This window comes from Heteronotia binoei, chromosome 7 (assembly GCF_032191835.1).
Source record: "Heteronotia binoei isolate CCM8104 ecotype False Entrance Well chromosome 7, APGP_CSIRO_Hbin_v1, whole genome shotgun sequence".
NCBI classification, from domain to species: Eukaryota; Metazoa; Chordata; class Lepidosauria; order Squamata; family Gekkonidae; genus Heteronotia; species Heteronotia binoei.
In genome coordinates this window covers 120870365-120891010 of record NC_083229.1, presented here as the reverse complement: position 1 = coordinate 120891010, position 20646 = coordinate 120870365, and the positions used below count along the sequence as shown (strand labels likewise).

Genomic DNA, 20646 nt, shown 5'->3' with positions numbered 1-20646 from the left:
CTGCAAGTCTATCGTCTTTTGAAAACCCAGTTTTGTTGTCCAACTTGGAAGGAAATCTTCACAACTTACGTATGCAGTTTGAGAGCCATGCGAGGTCTCAGAGAGGGCAGTGTGGTATAGTGGTTACATGCTGGATGATGATCTAGGAGACTCAGGTTCGAATTCCCACTCTACAGTGATCTTTACTGGGTGACCTTGGGCCAGCCACTCTCAACCAAACCTACCTCAGGTGATGTGAGAGGGAGCTGGTTGCAACATCGGTCACCCCACTGATCGCCGGAGTTGATTCTGCTGATCTGGCTGGCTAGGCGGGTGTCCCCTACCTCCCTCATCACTCCATGTGCGTCCCCCCTCCTGAAGCTGCGTGCTTGGTGGAAGAGGACGACCATCCCAAATAGAAGGAGTGTACCGTTCTTTGGTCAAGGGTATACGATAGTGCACTCCTCCTGCTCCCTTCCATGTGATTGTGGTGAGGGTAAAGTAGAGAAGAGAAGAAAGGCTCGATACAGTACATTCGGTAGTTTTGTTCAGTGACTAATTCCTGCACTCTGCAGCAGAGCATTCCCTTATCTCCAGATCTAGAAGTTTAAGAGTCTTTGCTCAGGAAACACTGGAAACCGTTGGTCTTGGGAAGATGAACCTAGAGGACATAAAGAATTATCAACAACTTTGTTGACTATAATTCCCAGAACAATTAGCTATCCCAGTTAAAATCGTCTCAGATTGGTAGCGTAAAGAGAATGAAAGGATATAGACAAGCTGGAATGTGTCCAGAGGAGGGTGAGGAAGATTGTGAGGAGTCTGAAGGCCAAGTCCTACAAGGAAAGGCTGAAGGAGCTGGGTATGTTTAGCCTAGAGAGAAGATGACTGAGAGGTGATATGATCACCATCTTGGAGTACTTGAAGGGCTGTCATATAGAGGATGGTGTAGAGTTGTTTTCTGTTGCCCCAGAAGGTCAGACTGGAACTAACAGGCTGAAATTGAATCAAAAGAGTTTTTGACTAAACATTAGGAAGAACTTCCTGACCGTTAGAGCGGTTCCTCAGTGGAACAGGCTTCCGCCTCAGGAGGTGGTGGGCTCTCCTTCCTTGGAGATTCTTAAATAGAGGCTAGATGGCCATCTGACAGCAATGCTGATCCTGTAAACTTAGGCAGATCATGAGTGGGAGGGCAGGAAGAGTTGTATCGGTGCTCATGGCCCTTTCTTGCATGCCCGCGGAGAAGCTGTTCACCACTCTGGGGTCAGGCAGCAATTCTTGGCCAGGGATCCTGGAGTTTGGATTTTATTTTGCTATCTTCTGGGCATGGAGCAGGCGTCACTGGGTGGGGGTGGGGGGGCGGTACTTGTGAATTTCCTGCACTGTGCAGGGGGTTGGACTAGATGACCCTGGAGGTCCCTTCCGTGATTCTATGAAGCATCTGTATGTACAAATTTAACTTGGGCTACTTCTAAGAACCTGAATCTATTTTGTTGCATGTGACTCTGGGACTCATCAGAATGACATTATTTGTTATTTCATGGCATAAATATTCAGAGAGCCAGGTCCTATTTTCGGGCCTCTTCAGTTTAGTAAGCTAAATTCAGTTACCAAAATGTTTGCACTCAACACTAAAAAAGTAGCAGCCAGGAAATCCTGATTCTGTGCCACAGAAAGCTGGGGCTTTTTGACCTGTTTAAATTATGCAGATTTGAATACTTTCATCTTCAGTATGTTGCTGTTTTGCATAGTTTATTCATAGGGAGGACAATAATACTGACATCCCGACTACTGAAAGCTTTATTTAGCAGTTCTTGCAGCTTCTGGAATTTCAGCTCACATAACCCCATGTAGTTATGGACAGATCTATGCGTCACAAAGAGGAGTGGAGACTTGCACATTAATGCTGGTTTAGGAAGCCATTTCCCATGCTCGATGCACTCCGATAGGATCGCCACACCCACATACATCTGCTCAGTCCTTTCATTCCCCCCCCCCCCGAGTTGTTTCTAAAAAACAGGCCTCTGGATTCTTTCCAAAATCACAAGGCACGCCATCTGATTGGAAAGGAAAGGTCCCCTGTGCAAGCACCAGTCGTTTCCGACTCTGGGGTGACGGTGCTTTCATGGCAGACTTTTTACAGGGTGGTTTGCCATTGCCTTCCCCAGTCATCTACACTTTCCCCCCAGCAAGCTGGGTACCCATTTTACCAACCTTGGAAGGCTGAGTCAACCTGGAGCCAGCTACCTGAACCAGCTTCTGCTGGAATCGAACTCAGGTCGTGAGCAGAGGGCTCCGACTGCAGTATTGCAGCTTTACCACTCTGCGCCACGGGGCTCTGCATCTGATTACATGAGACTAAAGCCTATTCTAACAAGCCTCAGGTCAATTACGGGGTAGGCCAAGTTTGTCTATAGCAGTAAAAAAGAGCAAAAGTTCTAGTAGCACCTTAAAGACTAACATTTGTGGCAGGGTAGGAGCTTCCATGAGTCACTGCTCACTTCTTTAGATACCAGATATTTGATTTATACCCCGCCCTTCACTACCCAGAGGAGTCTCCTTTCCCTTCTTCCCTCCCCACAAGAGACATTTTATTTTTTTTATTTTATTTTGATAAATGTATATTCCACCCTTTCCCAAACGGACCCAGGGTGGACTGCCTCCAAGTAAAACCAGTCAAATACAATAAAACCAATTAAACGCAATTAAAAGCAGAACAATACAAGACAGTACTATATAACAAAGGCAGGCTGGCTCATAGTGCAAGGTGGAATATAATCAGTGGCCCAAATATAATAATTCAGATGACGGATCACTCTGTGGGGGAGGATAGCAGATGGTATAGGCACTGAAGAGAAAGATGCCCGCTTGCCTCAACCAAACGCCTGGCGGAACAGCTCCATCTTACAGGCCTTACAGAAAGGTGACGTCCTGTGAGGTAGGTAGAGCCGAGAGAGCTCTGACAGAAACTGCTCTTCAGAGGAACAGCTCTGTGAGAATTTGAGGCTGACTCAAGGTCACATCAGTAGCTGCAAGTGGAGGAGAGGGGAATCAAACTTCTCCCAGGTAAGAGTCTGCACACTTAACCACCACACCAACCTGTCAGTGACTCATGAAAGCTCACCCACTGCCGTACATGTTGCTAATCTTTAAGATGCTCTGGATCTCTTGCTCTTTTCTACTGAAGACGATCTTGGCTAGGCTTGAAGAAGGTCAAAAGAGAAATTGTTCTAACTGCCTCTTAGGGTTGCCAGCTCCCACTTGGAGATGGAATCTAAAGAGATTTGGGAAGGGGCGGGACCTCAGTGGGGCATAATACCACAGAGTTCACCTTCCAAAGCAGACATTCCCCCCAGGGGCCCTGATCTCAGGCATCAGGAGATCAGCTGAAATCCCAGGAGGTCTCCTGCCCCCACATGGACGTTACAAACCGGAGAGATTCAAAGTGAGGATAACACAACCAAACCAAACCAGAAAAGGTGAATATACTTAAAGCAGGGGTGTCAAACTCATTTGTTGAGGGCCAGATCAGACATAAATGAGACCTTGCTGGGCCGGGCCGTGGGTGTCATAAAATGTAATGCCAGGTAACAGAGGTATAAACTTTATAAAGGACACAAACACAAAGTTTTTTTTAAAACTCCAAAAAAAAAAACCTGCTTAAAACATTAGCACTTGTTAGTCTTAAAGGTGCTTTCTTTCTATTTCCCCCCGTGCAATAAAGGCTCAGTCGCACAGCAGAGCTACTGAGCCAAGCCTCTCTTCCTTCTATTGGCTGTGGCTCCTCCTCCTCCTGGTCCTTTGGGGAAGGAAGGAAAGAGCCAGAGCTTCCTTTGAAGCAAATTATCCCTTCCCCTTTCTTCCCTAAGGGAGGAGCCTCAGCCAATGGAGAAAATAGAGGCTTTGCTCTGTAGCTCCTGTGCAACTGAGCAAGTTTGACAAAGCAAGCTGTGATGCAGAAGGAAGCAAGAGAGTGTGAGTAGGAAGCAGATGACAGCCAGTGGTCAGGAGCCCTCCGGGGGCCTGATTTGGCCCCTGGGCTGCATGTTTGACACCCTTAACTTAAAGAGCTCCTTAAGGCTGCTCAAACACTTAAAGAGCATCTGTGTCTACCCATGAACACACTGAGAATGAGCCAATAGTATTGCAGAGGAGAGCAAGTGTGCTTAGCATTGTCACTTTGGAAAACAGCTGGGATTCTAACAGATGTGGAAGATCTCTTATCCGTACAGATCTTTTGAAAGCTCCAGCCCATGTGACAGTTTCCATGGCAATGGCATCAAAACCTTAGCTCAGCCAGCACAATTAGAAGCATCATTACATGGAGCTCTGCCCTCACTTTGTAGGGCCCCATAGTGCCGGAATAGCCCACAGTGTGATAGCTGAGCTCCAGTATTGGGCCCAATGCTTTTTTAACCTGTTCATTAATGATTTGGAGTTGGGAGTAAGCAGTGAAGTGGCTAAGTTTGAGGATGACACTAAATTATTCATGGTGATAAGAACCAGAGAGGATTGTGAGGCACTCCAAAGGCTGGGTCAGTGGGTGTCAACATGACAAATGAGATTCAACGTGGCCAAGGGCAACGTAATGCACATTGGGGCCAAAAATCCTAACTATAAATACAAGTTGATGGAGTATGAACTGGTGGAGACTGACCAAGAGGGCTCTTGGAGTTGTGGTAGACAGCTCACTGAAAATGTCGAGACAGTGGGCGACTGCAGTAAAAAAAAAAAAAGGCCCGTGCTATGCTGAGAATTACTTGGAAGAGGACTGAAAACAAATCAGCCAGTATCATAACGCCCCTGTATAAATCGATGATGTGGCCTCATTTGGAGTATCATGTACAGTTCTGGTCACTGCACCTCAAAAAAGATATTATAGCATTGGAAAAAATGCAGAAAAGGGCAACTAGAATGATTAAAGGGTTGGAACACTTTCCCTATGAAGAAAGGCGAAAGTGCTTGGGGCTCTTTAGCTTGGAGAAACATCGACTGAGCGGTAACATGATGGAGGTTTACAAGATTTTGCATGGGATAGAGAAGGTAGAGAACTTTTCTCCCTTTCTCACAATAAAGAACTCATGGACACTCAATGAAATTGCTGAATAGTCAGGTTCGAACGGATAAAAGGAAGTACTTCTTCTCCCAAAGGGTGATTAACATGTGGAATTCACTGTCACAGGAGGTGGCGGCAGATACAAGCATAGACAGCTTCAAGAGGGGATTGGATAAACATATGGAGCAGAGGTCCATCAGTGACTATTAGCCACAAGGTATAGATGGAATTCTCTGTCTGGAGTAGTACTGATCTGTATTCTTGGTGCTTGGGGGGGAGCAATAGGGGAAGGGCTTTCAGTGTCCTGGCCCCACTGATGGACCACCTGATGGCACCTATTTCCTTGGAGTAGATGGTCCATTGGCCTGATCCAGCATGGCTTCTCTTCTGATCTTATCGGTTATTTTTTAATATCATTGTCCACAGGGATACTGTTGTCAGGGTTACTGTAGGAATGTGTAGCCCAGTCTTGACCAATATGCACCTGCTTAAACACTGGAGAGGGGGCAGGGCTTTTTTTGTAGCAGGAACTGCTTTGCATAGTAGGCCACACACCCCTGATGTAACCAATCCTCCAGGAGCTTAGAGGGCTCTTAGTACAGGGCCTACTGTAAGCTCCAGGAGGATTGGCCATATCAGGGGTGTGGCCTAATATGCAAGGGAGTTCCTGCTACAAAAAAAGCCGTGGAAGGGGCCATAGCTCAGTGGTAGAGCCTCTGCTCGGCGTGCAGCAGGTTCAGTCCCAGCACCTCCAGTGAAAGGATCCAGCAGGAGGTGCTGTGAATGACTTCTGCCTGAGACCTTGGAGAGCTGCTGCCAGTCTGAGTAGACAATTCTGACTTGGATGGACCAAGGGTCTGGTTCAGTCTGAGGCAGAGTCATGCGTTCCTGTATTGAAATGTGGGTCTCTGTGACCTACTCAGGAGGCCTCGGATGTCTGCCACGGAGACAGAAATGGAACTCCTGCGTGCAGCCGGCTTTCCGATGAGAGCTCTCAGGGCGTATTGAACAATGAAATTTCTCCAGCTGAAAGCTGTGAAAGGTGAAACGGCACTGCTGCGGCATAAAGCACTTCAAAGCCAAGATCAAGAGAAATTTTAAGATCTCAGCTCCTTGGCTTGATAGATGCTACATGAATAAGAAAAGCGTGTTTACATTATGCATGGAGAGAGACTGCTCTGCAAAGTCACACACTTCTGCTAAGCAACAATAACCATTATTGGCCCACCTCCCTGGCTGTGTCTCCTTAAGTGTGTCGGTCTGTGGATGTGTTTTTATTGAATTGCTTCTTTTCCATCTACCTAATTTTAAATGCTGCTTTAATGTTAAAATGTTCAGATGTTCACCATCTTGAGGACCTTATTTGGATGGAAAGGCAGCAGAGAAATGTTTTAAGAGCCAGTTTGGTGTAGTGGTTAAGTGTGCAGACTCTTATCTGGGAGAACCGGGTTTGATTCCCCACTCCTCCACTTGCAGCCACTGGAATGCTCTTGGGTCAGCCTTAGCTCTCGCCAGAGTTGTCCTTGAAAGGGCAGCTTTAAGCTGCTCAGAAGTGGCAAAGAGTGGTGAAGCTGCAGTACTGCAGTCCAAGCTCTGCTCACGACCTGAGTTCGATCCCGGCAGAAGCTGGGTTCAGGTAGCCAGCTCAAGGTTGACTCAGCCTTCTATCCTTTCGAGGTCAGTAAAATGAGTCCCCAGCTTGCTGGGGGGAAAGCGTAGATGACTGGGGAAGGCAATGGCAAACCACCCCATAAAAAGTCTGCCGTGAAAACGTCGTGATGAAACGTCACCCCCGAGTCGGAAACAACTGGTGCTTGCACAGGGGACTGCCTTTACCTTAAGCCACTCAGAGACTCTGATTAAGAGAGAAGGGTGGGGTATAAATCTACAGTCTTCTTCTTTAAATAAATTAAATCAATCCATTAGGTTACACTATCTCTAGGTTCATTCCAGCACCAGGGCTTCCCAGCTTGGTCCCAGCAATGCTTCCCCTTTTGCTCCTCTAATAGCATTACTTTTGTCTTGGAGTTTGTGGCTCCAGTCCCTAACAAGAGGAAGGTACTGACAATGTTGTCTCAGCAGGGAACTAGGGTATAAAGAACTTTTTGCCCGTGCCTCAGTTTGCAGCTACAAGTCAATATAACATCATTAGAAACATATGCAACAACATCTGCACTTATTACATACACATGCTTGGGGGAAGGGACAGTGGGAGGGGCTTCTAATGTCTTGGCCCCACTGGTGGGCCTCCTGACGGCACCTGGGTTTTTTGGCCACTGTGTGACACAGAGTGTTGGACTGGATGGGCCATTGGCCTGATCCAACATGGCTCCTCTTATGTTCTTATGTGACACAGAGTTTTGGACTGGATGGGCCACTGGCCTGATTCAACATGGCTTCTCTTATGTTCTTATGTGAAACAGAGTGTTGGACTGGATGGGCCACTGGCCTGATCCAACATGGCTTCCCTGATGTTCTTATGTGTGACACAGAGTGTTGGACTGGATGGGCCATTGGCCTGATCCAACATGGCTTCTCTTATGTTCTTATGTGAAACAGAGTGTTGGACTGAATGGGCCACTGGCCTGATCCAACATGGCTTCTCTTATGTTCTTATGTGAAACAGAGTGTTGGTCTGGATGGGCCATTGGCCTGATCCAACATGGCTTCTCTTATGTTAGGTACATGCTCCCCAAAGCTGGGGAGGGGGACTAACAGAAGCGAGTCAATAGGAAAAGCATCCTTCAGCCCAGGACTTTTTTTGTAGCAGGAACTCCTTTGCATATTAGGCCACCCACCCCTGAAGTAGCCAATCCTTCTGGAGCTTACAGTAGGCCCTGTACTAAGAGCCCTGTAAGCTCTTGAAGGATTGGCTACATCAGGGGCGGGTGGCCTAATATGCAAAGGAGTTCCTGCTACAAATATAGCCCTGCTTCAGCCCTTGTTCCGTTGAAAATATGGCACAACAGAACTCTAGCAGAGCAATCCCTACACTCTTCTAAGACCAGCTGGGCTTAGGAGGTCGTAACTCTCCTCTCACTTCACCCTGACATACGTTTCCGGCAGGTCAATTGAGAAACATCTGCAAGTCCACCTGTCCAGTAGTACGTTTATCACTGTAACCTGTGCGAGTGGCTCATACGAATAATATAACCCAAAGCTGCCCAATGGCTGACTTGCACCGCCACCAAAATCTATGCAAAGTCACACCTGACGCAGAGTGACTTACCCTGATACTCATGTTGTTTTGCAGACAACCCAAAGGAAAGCAGTCGTGTTCCTGTGTACATTAAAGTCCTAGATGTGAATGACAATGCCCCAGAATTCGCCATGTTTTACGAGACCTTTGTCTGTGAAAACGCCAAGGCTGAACAGGTATGTAGCCTGCTCTAAGTGAATAAATCTGTGTGCATCGATACGACCCACATCAGCATGATACCCAAGCACTGATACTTTGCACTGCGAAGAGCTGCTGGCATAGGTAAGCCAACCTAAAGAGTGGCTACGTTGTGTGATTACAGCTGTCATTCCTTTATTAGCTGATGTGACGCTGCATTTGTCAGTGGTTCAGCGTGGCTGCTTCTTGCACATTGGTTTCCCGTCTCCTACACACCCTTCCCTTTGTAAAAGGAATTCTGCATCTGCTCTGTTCAGTCTTGATGCATCAATCGTTGGTCCAGACATATGGTTCAGATCAGCAAGTCACTCGTTCAGCTCTGCGAGATCTGGTTGCTAAATGAACCAACAGACCAAATTTTTTTTTCTTAATTGGTCTGATCATTCCTCTGAGCCATATGGCCTGCTAGTTGGTTGGGAGGGGACTACGTCGCTCTTTGCCGGTAATCTGAGGAGCACCCCCGATTCTCTATGCAGGGCTTTTTTTGTAGCAGGAACTCCTTTGCATATTAGGCCACACCCCCTGATGTCACCAATCCTCCAAGAGCTTACAGGGTTCTTAGTACAGGCCCTACTGTAAGCTCTTGAAGGATTGGCTACATTGGGGTGTGTGGCCTAATATGCAAAGGAGTTCCTGCTACAAAAAAAGCCCTGCCCATACATATCTAGGCATACATATCTGCTGGCCACACCTCTGCACACAAAGAACCTAATTTCCAAAGGATTAACCATCCACAAGTGCACTCTCTCTGTGTGCAGCTGATAAGATACAGATAAAAGAACTGAGAATCCTACAGCTTCTTCAGAGCAGATTTCTTCCCCCCCCCCCCCCAGGTAACTTCTGGATTGCAAAAAAAAATTCTACATAGAAAGAGGGGGTAGGAAGAACAACTGCAATAATGCTGTCCCCGCCCCTGGAAAAAAAAAGTATCCATTATTGCAATATTCAAAGGCCTCTTCTATCCTTCTCATGAGGTCTGGAGCAGGTCTAGTATTAGGCAAGATGAGGCAGCTCAGCTCAGAGTGCAGGGTTGCAGCCCGGCCCCAAGCAGGCGGTGGGGAGGTAGGTTTGCCAGCTCCAGGTTGAGAAGCTCCTGGAGATTTGGGGATGGAGCCTGGAGAGGACTGAGACCTCCGTGGGACACAGCGCCACAGAGCCCACCCTCCAAAGCCTCCCTTTTCTCCAGGGGAAGTGATCTCTGCCATCTGGAGATGAGCCCTAATTCCAGGAGATCCCCAGGTCCCACCTGGAGGCTGGCATCCCTATCAGATTTGGAGCTAATATTAAAACAGCAGCAGGTTGTCAGTTGTCTGATTTACTGTTTCCCCACACCCACACCCACACGCCAAGGAAGTGTTGCTCGAGTTTGCTGCCTCAGGCACTGAACGGCATGGGTCGTTTCAGACCTCAGCCCAGCTTAGATGCTGCTATGCGAAAGGGGAGACGGTCCCTCATTCAAAGGGCCCAGCCACAACTCTGCATCTCTCGATCCGTAAGGCGAGCACTCACGGGAACCCCGTAACATATTGCATGCAAACGTAATATCTCTATGGCAGCGACAAGCGCCATGTGTGTACACTGACACTATTACAAAGTTCATGCCAGCACCCCTTTTGCTGCATACACACATGTTGGAAAGCAGCAGCCTTTGGCCATTCTGCTTTCCGGGGTGGGGGGAGCTACCTTCAGCATCCTAAAGAAACATGAGTAGTTTTCACTCTGACCGATTCCCCACTAGCCTTATGCCGCTCTCAGTCTCCTCTTCTCCACGGGGCTTCCGTTGGATTTCACACTATCTATCCCGGGGCTGCAACTCACTCTGCCTCTTTCGTGGAGCAAACAAGGGGCAGATAGTGTGAAATCCGACCAAAGTCCTGCGGAGAAGAGGAGCGTGAGAGTGGCATAAGGAGAGTGGGAAATCTCTCTCTCTCTCTTCCGCCCCTTCCCAGGAGCATGGACTAGGCAAATCTTCCATAAGGTTTGTGCTTTGCCCTTGAATGGGACAATCCATCTCCTGTTTTGGAAGAGACTTTGGAGAACGGAACCCTCACCCTCATCCTTCACTCTCTGAATTTCCCATCACTTCTCTAGAGCAAAGCCACTTTGGAAACCACTTCTTCCAGCTCATTTAGAAGAAAAGTCTTTGTTTTGCCAGTTGCCGTTTGCTCCGCTTGCTTTGCACGCTGCTCTTAATCATTGCTCCGGTAACATTTATTCAGGATACTATGGTGGAACCGAGGCACTGGTGTCTGAATTCAGCATTGACCCAATTAACGATGCTGTTTTCAGCTTATACAGACCCTCAGTGCGATTGACAAGGACGACGCTTTCGGCGGGCACAAATTCTCCTTCTCTTTGGCTCCTGAAGTGGCCGGGAGCTCCAATTTCACCATTCAAGACAACAGAGGTAAACTCGCTTGCCCACCATATTCTCATGCCTTCTTCTTTGGGTCGGGCATTCAGGGGAGAAACAAACCGTAATGGTTATACTTACCTTGATGCATGTTTCCAGATAACACCGCAGGGATCTTCACCAGGAGGACCAGGTATAGCAGACACGAAATGAGCACCTATCTGCTTCCTGTGGTGATAGCAGACAACGAGTACCCGGTTCAGAGCAGCACGGAGACAGTGACCATCCGAGTGTGTGCCTGTGACCAGCGAGGCAAGATGCTCTCCTGTAACGCTGAAGCGCTCATCCACCCGACCGGTCTCAGCACAGGAGCCTTGGTCGCCATTCTTCTCTGCATCATTATTTTGCTAGGTAAAGGAGGGGAGTTCTTGGGGAGTGACAATGATCCCTCTCAGCTGCAGAGTCTTGTGAGCAAAAATTCTACTTCGTGAGCTCCTGGCATTAAGGTTCTGAGCTGCTGCATCAATGAGTGTGCCCAGGGGTCCTCCTTCCTGAGCAAAGACAAAAATGGGTGAGCTGGAAGCTAAAAATCTCTGAGCTAGCTCACGCTAACTCAGCTTGGAGGGAACACTGAAGTGGGGACAGGAGGGCTTTTTTGTAGCAGGAACTCCTTTGCATATTAGGCCACACACCCCTGATGTAGCCAATCCTCCTGGAGCTCACAGTAGGCCCTGCACTAAAAGCAGTATTACTGCAACATGACGGGCCATTGATAGGTGTGTTCTGCAACATGAATGGGCTTCTTTTTGTAGCAGGAGCTCCTTTGCATATTAGGCCACACACCCCTGATGTAGCCAGTCCTGCAAGAGCTTACAGGGCTCTCAGTACAGGGCCTGCTGGTGCCTGCTGACATCTATCTCGGCACTCGCCAAGAATTTTCAGGAAGTGGGCGGGGCCAGGTGGGGCTTCCGCTCATCAAGTCTTCTGATTTGCCCCTGGAGAGTCGATCTGCAGCTATTTTAAGTTGCCGGCCTTGGCGGCAGCTGCCCCCACACCATAAGGAGTTTAACAGTGTGACCCAAGGTAAGCTGTGGCATCAGCCATTTTGTGGTTGGCTTTGCCTCCCGTGGCAGCAGGGTTGCCAATCCCCAGTTGGGGGCAGGGGATCCCCCAGTTTAGAGGGGGGGCCCTGCTTTAGGGTCATCTGAAAGGGGAAGGAAGGGAAACGTCTGCTGGGCACTCCATTATACCCTATGGAGACCGATTCCCATAGGGTATAATGGAAAATTGATCCATGGTTATCTGGAGCTTGGGGGGTGGGCTATTTTTTGAGGTAGAGGCACCAAATTCTCAGCATAGCATCTGGTGCCTCTCCTCTAAACAATCCCTTCCCCAGTTTCAAAAAAGATTGGACCAGGGGGTCCCACTCTGAGCCCTAAAATAGGGTGCCCCTATCCTTCAATTATAAGGTCCCTTTAAATGTGATTGCCAGAATGCCTTAAGAACATAACAGAAGCCATGTTGGAGCCAGCCAATGGCCCATCCAGTCCAACACTCTGTGTCACACAGTGGCAAAAAACAACAACCACACAAGTGCCATCAAGAGGTCCACCAGTGGGGCTAGAAGCCCTTCCACTGTGCCTCCCCCTCCAAACACAAGAATACAGAGCATCACTGCCTCAGACAGAGTTCCAAAAATAAGCTGTGGCTAATAGCCACTGATGGACCTCTGCTCCATATGCTTATTCATTCTCCTCTTGAAGCTGTCTATGCTTGTAGCCGCTGCCACCTCCTGTGGCAGTGAATTCCACATGTTAATCACCCTTTGGGCGAAGAAGTACTTCCTTTTATCCATTTTAACCTGACTGCTCAGCAATTTCACTGAATGCCCCCAAGTTCTTGTACTGTGAGAAAGGGAGAAAAGTACTTCTTTCTCTACCTTCTCTATCCCTTGCATAACCTTCTGGAGTACAGCTGTGCTTGTCGCACCCTCGTTCCCGGCTCCACCCCCGAAGTCCCCAGATATTTCTTTTGCTGAACCTGGCAGCCATGTTGTGTCTGGGCCCATCATGCTATGTCAGGGTCCCAAAGGTGCCCACAGGCTGGAAAGGGTTGGGGATCCCTAAATCAAGGCACTGCAGAGGCATCAGGGGGATCTGAATTTGGGGGCCAGCTTTACGGGCCATGGGGGGCGGGGCTGCTGCTGCTAAGAGCGTGGGGCTCAGAAACAAGACTCAGTTTGGATTCCAGCTCTAATGCTGACACAGATGGAACGTGCAACACACGCTGGTTTTCAATTAACTGCGGCTATATCTTTATTTTCTCGGTGCGCTTTCAAGTTTTGTATATATGCATTCTCAGCACTGTGTAAAACAAAAGCCACAGAAGGATCTGAATTATAGTTTCCGTTCTTAGCAGTAACAAAGGCAGATAAATGTTTGTGCGGGTGGATTTTTGTTTGTTTCTGGCTGTACGGTAGATTTAACTTTCAGCCTGAGAAAGCCCGGTTTCCATACTGCAAAATCCTCCGTAATGCTAAGAATTTCTGAGAGGCGGGGGGGGGGGGGGGGGGGGCAAACCACATCAACACCTCAGCTTTACGTTTATTTTAGCATTCCACCGAGCATCAGGAAAGCTTATTTTTGAAGTCCTCTTTAAAAGAAAAACAGAGTTTCAAGAACGCGGTTATATTTAGTGATTCGAGCAAATCCTATTTGAATATTCATTTCTTTCAGCGAAATCTCATTCAGGCTGACATTAAAGAGGTAGAATTTTTTTTTAAAAACCCAACAAATTAGCTCTGAGGTTTAGAGCTGTTGCGGACTCGAGATACCAAGGGGCACAAACATTTAGCAAAAGACAGTTTCGGGGTGGGAAGAGCTTATGATGAAAGCTTGAAGAACAAACCAAGCTGTGCAGTGTGCATCACTTGGTCAAAAGGGGGGGAGATGTCGAGCCGGATATTTGCAAAGCCCGCCCCCCCCCGATAGTGCTACCATCACATGGAGCAACCAGAGAGAAGGTAAGAGAGTTTTCACGTTGTCTTCTCCTCCAGGTTGTGAGAAGGAGGGGACATTGAAGATACCTACTGTGAGATTCCTCTTGTCTACAGGGTGGGCTGCCCACCCAACAGTTCCCCCATATGCAATGTGGGGGGGAGGAGGAGGGCCTCCCTCTGGCCTCAGGATTCAGGAAGAAAAGGGGGATATGGCACCTTTGTCTTCTTCCTTCCCTGGAATGGCTCACTCTGGCCTTCTGTCTCTGTCTTTCTGGCAGTTCAGTCTCTTCCTTCCTGGGTGTGAAGCCGTCCTTTTATAGCACTCTCTACCCCACCCTCACCTAGCCTGGATTCAATCCCCTTCCACCTGCTCCACGCCAGGGCTTTTTTTTTTTGGTAGCAGGAACTCCGTTGCATATTAGGCCACACCCCTCTTATGTAGCCAATCCTCCAAGAGTGCTCTGCTCTCAGTGCAACGCCTACTGTAAGCTCCAGGAGGATTAGCTACATCAGGGGTGTGTGGCCTAATATGCAAAGGAGTTCCTGCTACAAAAAAAAAAAAGCCCTATTTGAGGAGCAAATATGATATTGGGAGATCCAAGATCAGATTCCCCCAACATACAGTTTAGCAGTTATAAAGGCAGGTAGGGGGGGAAATGGGGGCACAATTATGTCTTCTTCACTAGGACGTGAAGTTGCTGTGTCGAATGATTCCCAGAAATCCATCTAAGAAGCAATCTATGAAATCGTTAAGCCTCCCCTTTCCTCAGCCCTCCCCACCCCCCTCAGCGACTGCTTTTTCGGAACTGAATTACTTGCTGGGGGATCCAATCAGGGGTTGATTATAGAACTATCCATAGGTGGATTAGTGGCCCTATAAATGTTGCCATCATGCAATTAGCTGAAAATGGAATTGCAGTGGGGTTCCACACAGTGCAGCCCTACAGACTCCTTGAAAATCTGGCAGTGCCTGCCCCCCCCCCTTCCTGGGCAAGAGCCTATTATACATATATATTTACTCAGAAGTAAACTCGGAGAGGAGGCGGCTGAGAGGTGATAGGGTCACCATCTTCAAGTACTTGAAGGGCTGTCCTATAGAGGAGGGTGTGGAATTGTTTTCTGTGGCCCCGGAAGGTAGGACCGGAAGCAGTGGGTTGAAATTAAAAGTTTCCAACTCAACATTAGGAAGAACTTCTTGACCATTAGAGCAGTTCCTCAGTGGAACAGGCTTCCTCAGGAGGTGGTGGACTCTCCTTCCTTGGAGGTTTTTAAACAGAGGCTAGATGGCCATCTGACAGCCGTTTTCTACACGTGTGCACACAGAGCAAGTATGATTAGTTCTAGTTGGCCTAGAAAAGATCTGCTAGACTTCTTGGCCCTTGCCCAAATGATTTCAGGAGGTGGTGGACTCTCCTTCCTTGGAGGTTTTTAAACACAGGCTAGATGGCCATCTGACAGCCGTTTTCTACACGTGTGCACACAGAGCAAGTATGATTAGTTCTAGTTGGCCTAGAAAAGATCTGCTAGACTTCTTGGCCCTTGCCCAAATGATTTCATGCATGTCTCTCTCAGCTACAAACCACACCCACACAGCCACCCCGTCAAGAGGACTCTCGCCATTAAGCGGGAGTGCTTTCATTCAGGTCCGGCCCGAGCCCTTCCAGCGCCCTAGGCAGCACAGGTCCACCCATCCCTGAGTCTCCGCGTCTGCTGCCTACTCGCAAGTAGGCAGCAGGCACTACTCATGAGTAGGCAGCAGGAGCGGGGCTACTCGTGAGTAGCTTCATGCCTGCCAGTCCAAAGGCAGGTGTCCCCCCTGCTCGCCCCACCCCGTTCGCCGCAAGGACACCCAGTCATACTGGCTCCAAGGTCCGTGCATGTTTTGAAGAGACCTCTGGAGGAAGTTTCTTCCCCCTCTTTTCTGGAAAGGAGGAGGGAGAAACTTCCTCCAGACTAGGGTTGCCAAGTCCAATTCAAGAAATATCTGGGGACTTTGAGGGTGGAGCCAGGAGACTTTGGGGGTGGAGCCAAGATCAAGGCTGTGACAAGCATAATTGGGAGTTTTGGTCATCACATTTCAAGGGACCGCACATCTTTTAAATGCCTTCCTTCCATAGGAAATAATGAAGGATAGGGGCACCTTCTTTGGGGGCTCATAGAATTGGACCCCATGGTCCAATCTTTTTGAAACTTAGGGAGTATTTTGAGGAGAGCCACTGGATACTATACTGAAAATCTGGTGCCTCTACCTCAAAAAACAGGGCCCCCAGAGCCCCAGATACCCGTGGATAAATTCTCCATTCTTTTCTATGGGAATAAGTCTCTATAGGGAATCATGAGTTCCCAGCAGACATTTCCCTCCCCTCCCCCGCTTTCTGATTACCCTGAAGCAGGGGGAGGGCCTCCAAACCAGGGGATCCCCTGCCCCCACCTGGGGATTGGCAACCCTACTCCAGACACACACAAAACACACACAGATCCTTCAAAACACACACAGATCTCGAAGCCAGTATGACTCGGGGTCCTCACAGCGAGCTTCTTGGGGCCGGGCAGGAGCCGGCTGCAGCGGCGGCAACCGTGACATGTAACGTGTGCAACAGTAACGTGTGAAACATTCCTTTCTGCCTAGTCTTAGGAATGGCCAAGGCCATTCGTGCCGGATTATGCTCGCACTTGCAAGAAGCCTTGGAAGAACTCTGGGAGGAGAGCCTGCTCGCTTCGCTCCTTTCCTTTGAACGTGGAACGGTCTAAGCCTGATCTATAAGAAGGGGCAAAGTGCCCGCTAAAATCAGTTTTCACAAGGGCCGTCCTGCCCTGCCCTGGTATCAATAAACAGCCATTCTTGTAACGGACTGTCTCTGATCTCTGAACTGCCAGGGACTTGACACCCCCCAGAATTGTTTCTCCTTTTCCCTGCTTAAACATCCTTGGTATTGCCCACTTTCCAGCCTATTTTGGCTCCTCTCATTTTCAATTTGTTTGAAAGGCAAGAAAGGAGCCGTGAGATTATTGCAGTTCAATATTCTACTTCAGCAGGGGTGGATTCTGCACTGTCAGTCTGTGAAATAGCAAAGAGGCATCAATGAACTGGCTCGGAGTCTCTTGCAGAATCTTGGCTAGAGTCCGGCTCCCTCTGGGCACTGAGTGGCATCAATCACCGTCTGAAAACATCCGTGAACAAATATTACTCTGCAAGCTCAAGGGCCAACAGTTCCCATTTCCCCCAAGTCTGAGAATCCCACCACTGCGAAAGCCGCTAAAAAGCTTGAAAAGAGTTTGGGGCCAGTCCTATAATGGCCCTATTTATATATTTTAAAAGGCAACTCACTGGTAAATCCAGGGTTGCCATATTCACAGCTAAAAATCAGTAATGTGGTCAAGAATCAGATGCTGGGTTTTCCTCTCACTGCACATTCTGTCCAGCAAGGCCTTCAAGTGAAGAGGATGTGACCAGGCCCTGTGACCACCGTGCTTTCAGCAAACTAGAATTTTGTGGTAATAAAGCACAGTGACCATCAATGTTCCCTCTAAGCTGTGGAGTCTTGTGAGCAAAAATTCTACTTTGTGAGCTACTGGCATTCAAGTTGTGAGTTACGACATAAATTAGTTTGCTCTGAAGCCATTTTTCCTGAGTTGAGACAAAAATGTGTGAGCCGGAGGTTAAATAACTGAGCTAGCTCACACTAAGCTTAGAGGGAACACTGGTATGGTGACCATACAGCTCATTTTTGTAGAATCTTTACAGAGAACTTATTTTTGCAGAACCAAAATCAGTGCCACCTGAGAGCATTAGCAATCACACAATCATACTAGTGAGGGCAGCAAGCAAAATAATCCCAGAATATTCATAATGCAATGTTCCATGCTCTGTTGCTACTGGCTGTCCGGGCCATGTGATATGGCGCTTAGCCTATCAGGCAGGGCTCGGGAGATTCCGTTCAAATCCTTGCTCTGCCATGCAGTTCACTGGTTGACCTTGGGCCAATCACTTTTCCTCATCCTAATCTACATTGCAGGATTGTTACGAGGATAAAACTGAGGAGGCAGGAAGAAGAATGTGTGCTGTTGGCCAAAGGAATAGCTGCTGATTCTTTTTTATCCCTTGGAAATCACAGGCGTAATTCCCAATCGATAATTTCCTAAGGGCCCAGTCATTTTTACAACTCAGAATATTGAGAAATATAGGGTGAATTCGCTTTTTAGATCAGGGGTGTCAAACTAATTTGTTATGAGGGCCGGATCTTCACCTAGTCAGGCCAGATCATGTGTGTCTTAAAATGTATGCCAGGTAGGGGAGATATAAACTTTATAAAGAACAAGGATAAACACACTCAGCCTAATCCACCTAAACTTTACTGGCTTGTTGAGCCTCAGCCAACAGAAGCTTGGCTCTGTAGTTCTGCTGTGCGACTGAGCAAGCCTGGCAAAGCTAGCTCTCCTTCCCCCACTTCCTCCCCAAGAGAGGAGCTTTGCTTTGTAGCTTCTGTGCGATTGAGCAAGCCTGGCAAAGCTAGCTCTCCTTCCCCCACTTCCTCCCCAAGGGCTTTGCTTTGTAGCTCCTGTGCGATTGAGCAAGCCTGGCAAAGCAAGTTGTGATGCAGAAGGAAGCAATAAAGAGAGAAGGAAGCAGACAGCAGTGAGTTGCCTGATTCAGCCTCTGGGCCGCATGTTTGACACCCGTTTTAGATAGATCCAGGCGGGCAGCCGTGTTGGTCTGAAGCAATAGGACAAAGTTGGGGTCCAGTAACATCTTTAAGACCAACAAAGTTTTATTCCCAATACAAGCTTTCACGTGCTAAACAACGTTGTCTGGCGAAGTGTGCTTTTAGCGCACAAAAGCTTACATTGTGAATAATACTTTGTTGGTCTTAAAGGTGCTACTGGGCTCCGACTTTGTTCCGTTAGCTTTTTTAGAATTACAGGTTCCACTTTCTTGTAAAGAAAAGATAAGACGGGTTTTGCTTCCGTCTGCAACACTGCTAAAATGGCATCTCAACTCGAAAGTGCTGCATACTCTCCTTAGAACAAATCCCCAAGCGTTCCAGGCGTGTAGCACCCATATACTTTAGAACAGCATCATTTTGCCAGATAAGTCTCTTCCCTGCCCGCCCAACCCCCGTGTTTTGTCTGCTTGAAACTGCATTTGTGATTTCAACATGATAGCCACCACGCAGACCAAAGTAAAAAACATTTACTGCCGATAAGACGACCTGTGCATCCTCCTTTTTGCTTTTCCTCCTGATAGTTATCCCGCTTTCAACCAAAGACAGTGATTTCGCTAGGATTGGCTACAGTCGGGGAGTGTGGGCTGGCAGGGCTTCTTGTAAAAGATGAGGTTCAAACAGGGCAGATTTCATGATGTTGTTGCTGCTGCTGCTGTTCTAATTGGGTGGCAAATTAACTCTCACTCTTCTCCCTCCCCCAACTCTGCTTTATCTCCCCCCCCCTTTCAGTGACGGTGGTGCTGTTTGCAGCGCTGAGGCGACAGCGGAAGAAAGAGCCTTTGATCATTTCCAAAGAAGACATCCGAGACAACATCGTCAGCTACAACGACGAAGGTGGCGGAGAAGAAGACACCCAAGCGTTTGATATCGGCACGCTACGGAACCCCGAAGCCATAGAAGACAATAAATTGCGCCGAGACATTGTGCCCGAAGCGCTTTTTGTGCCACGCCGGACTCCAGTGGTACGAGACAACACTGATGTCAGAGATTTCATTAGCCAAAGGTTAAAGGAAAACGACACAGATCCCACAGCTCCCCCTTATGACTCGCTAGCGACTTACGCATACGAAGGCAACGGCTCTGTGGCGGAGTCCCTCAGCTCCTTGGAGTCGGTGACGACGGATGGCGATCAGGACTACGATTACCTCAGCGACTGGGGACCTCGCTTCAAAAAGCTGGCCGATATGTACGGCGGAGCAGACAGCGATAAAGACTCTTAATTACGTTGCCTTTTTTTTCATTCCCAAGAAACAGCATTGAAATGTGTGAACGTTGCGATTTCTATTTATCCACAGTTCTTTGAAAGGGGGTCTCTATTCTACCAACTCACATTGTTTCCGTGACTGCAGTCTTTGTGGATCCAATGTTGTTTCTTTTCCTACCCCCAAATATAAAGCGGAGGTTCCATAAGAAGAAGAAAAAAGGCTTTTATTTTTTAGCATATCCCATTTTATGTATGCAGTCAGAACAGGCACAATGACAAGAGAATGGAGGGACAACAGAAACGGAACAAAAGTTTTAAACTTGTCCTGCCTATCTTGTAAATTGGATTATCTTCCTGGTATAGTTCACCAAATAATCCCCACTGCATTTTAGTTGTTTAGCTCAGACATATTTTATGTAGATCGTGTATCATGTAAAGAAAGTATCACGGCTTAGCTTAAACTATTCTAGTAAAAAAGAGAGAGGGGTGGGCTGTCTCTCGCTCTAAAGCCACTACCAGGCAATAAGAAAGGGGGCTATTTTTAAGAGGTAAATTATCCAGTGGCCATTTCAGACACTACATTAATCTTGAGTTGGCCATTCCTTCAAAGCATTAAACCGCATTCGTGGTGGACAATCAAGAGGAGGAGGGAGGAAGGAAGAAATATGTGTGTGTGGGGGGGGGGGCTTTCCCAAAGGGTTTACTAGGGGCAATAGTTGCGATGCTCTGCATCGCTAGAACTTTTAAGATGTTGTCTTCCAGGCAACGTACAAAGAGAGAGGCAAACCCAGGGCTTCTTTTGTAGGAGGTACACCTTTGGCATATCAGACCACACCCTCCTGATGTAGCTAACCCTCCCGGAGCTTACAGTAGGCTCTGCACTAAGAAGCCCTGTAAGCTCTTGGAGGGTTGGCTACGTCAGGGGGTGTGGCCTA

General features: G+C 48.0%; 1 protein-coding gene across 2 annotated transcripts in view; it reads left to right on the top strand.

Annotated features, from left to right (window-relative positions):
• The window catches only part of CDH6 (cadherin 6), a 126197-nt gene extending 106050 nt beyond the window's left edge, over positions 1-20147 (top strand). Inside the window, exons 8-11 of one of the 2 annotated variants that reach the window (XM_060244292.1) lie at positions 8289-8410; positions 10722-10839; positions 10945-11196; positions 19237-20147. In XM_060244292.1, coding sequence (XP_060100275.1) covers positions 8289-8410; positions 10722-10839; positions 10945-11196; positions 19237-19727 — 983 coding nt within the window. In that variant the 3' untranslated portion in view covers positions 19728-20147. The remainder of the gene's footprint in view (positions 1-8288; positions 8411-10721; positions 10840-10944; positions 11197-19236) is intronic. The other variant, XM_060244293.1, reaches the window with a different exon arrangement.
• The last annotated feature ends 499 nt before the right edge of the window (positions 20148-20646 follow it).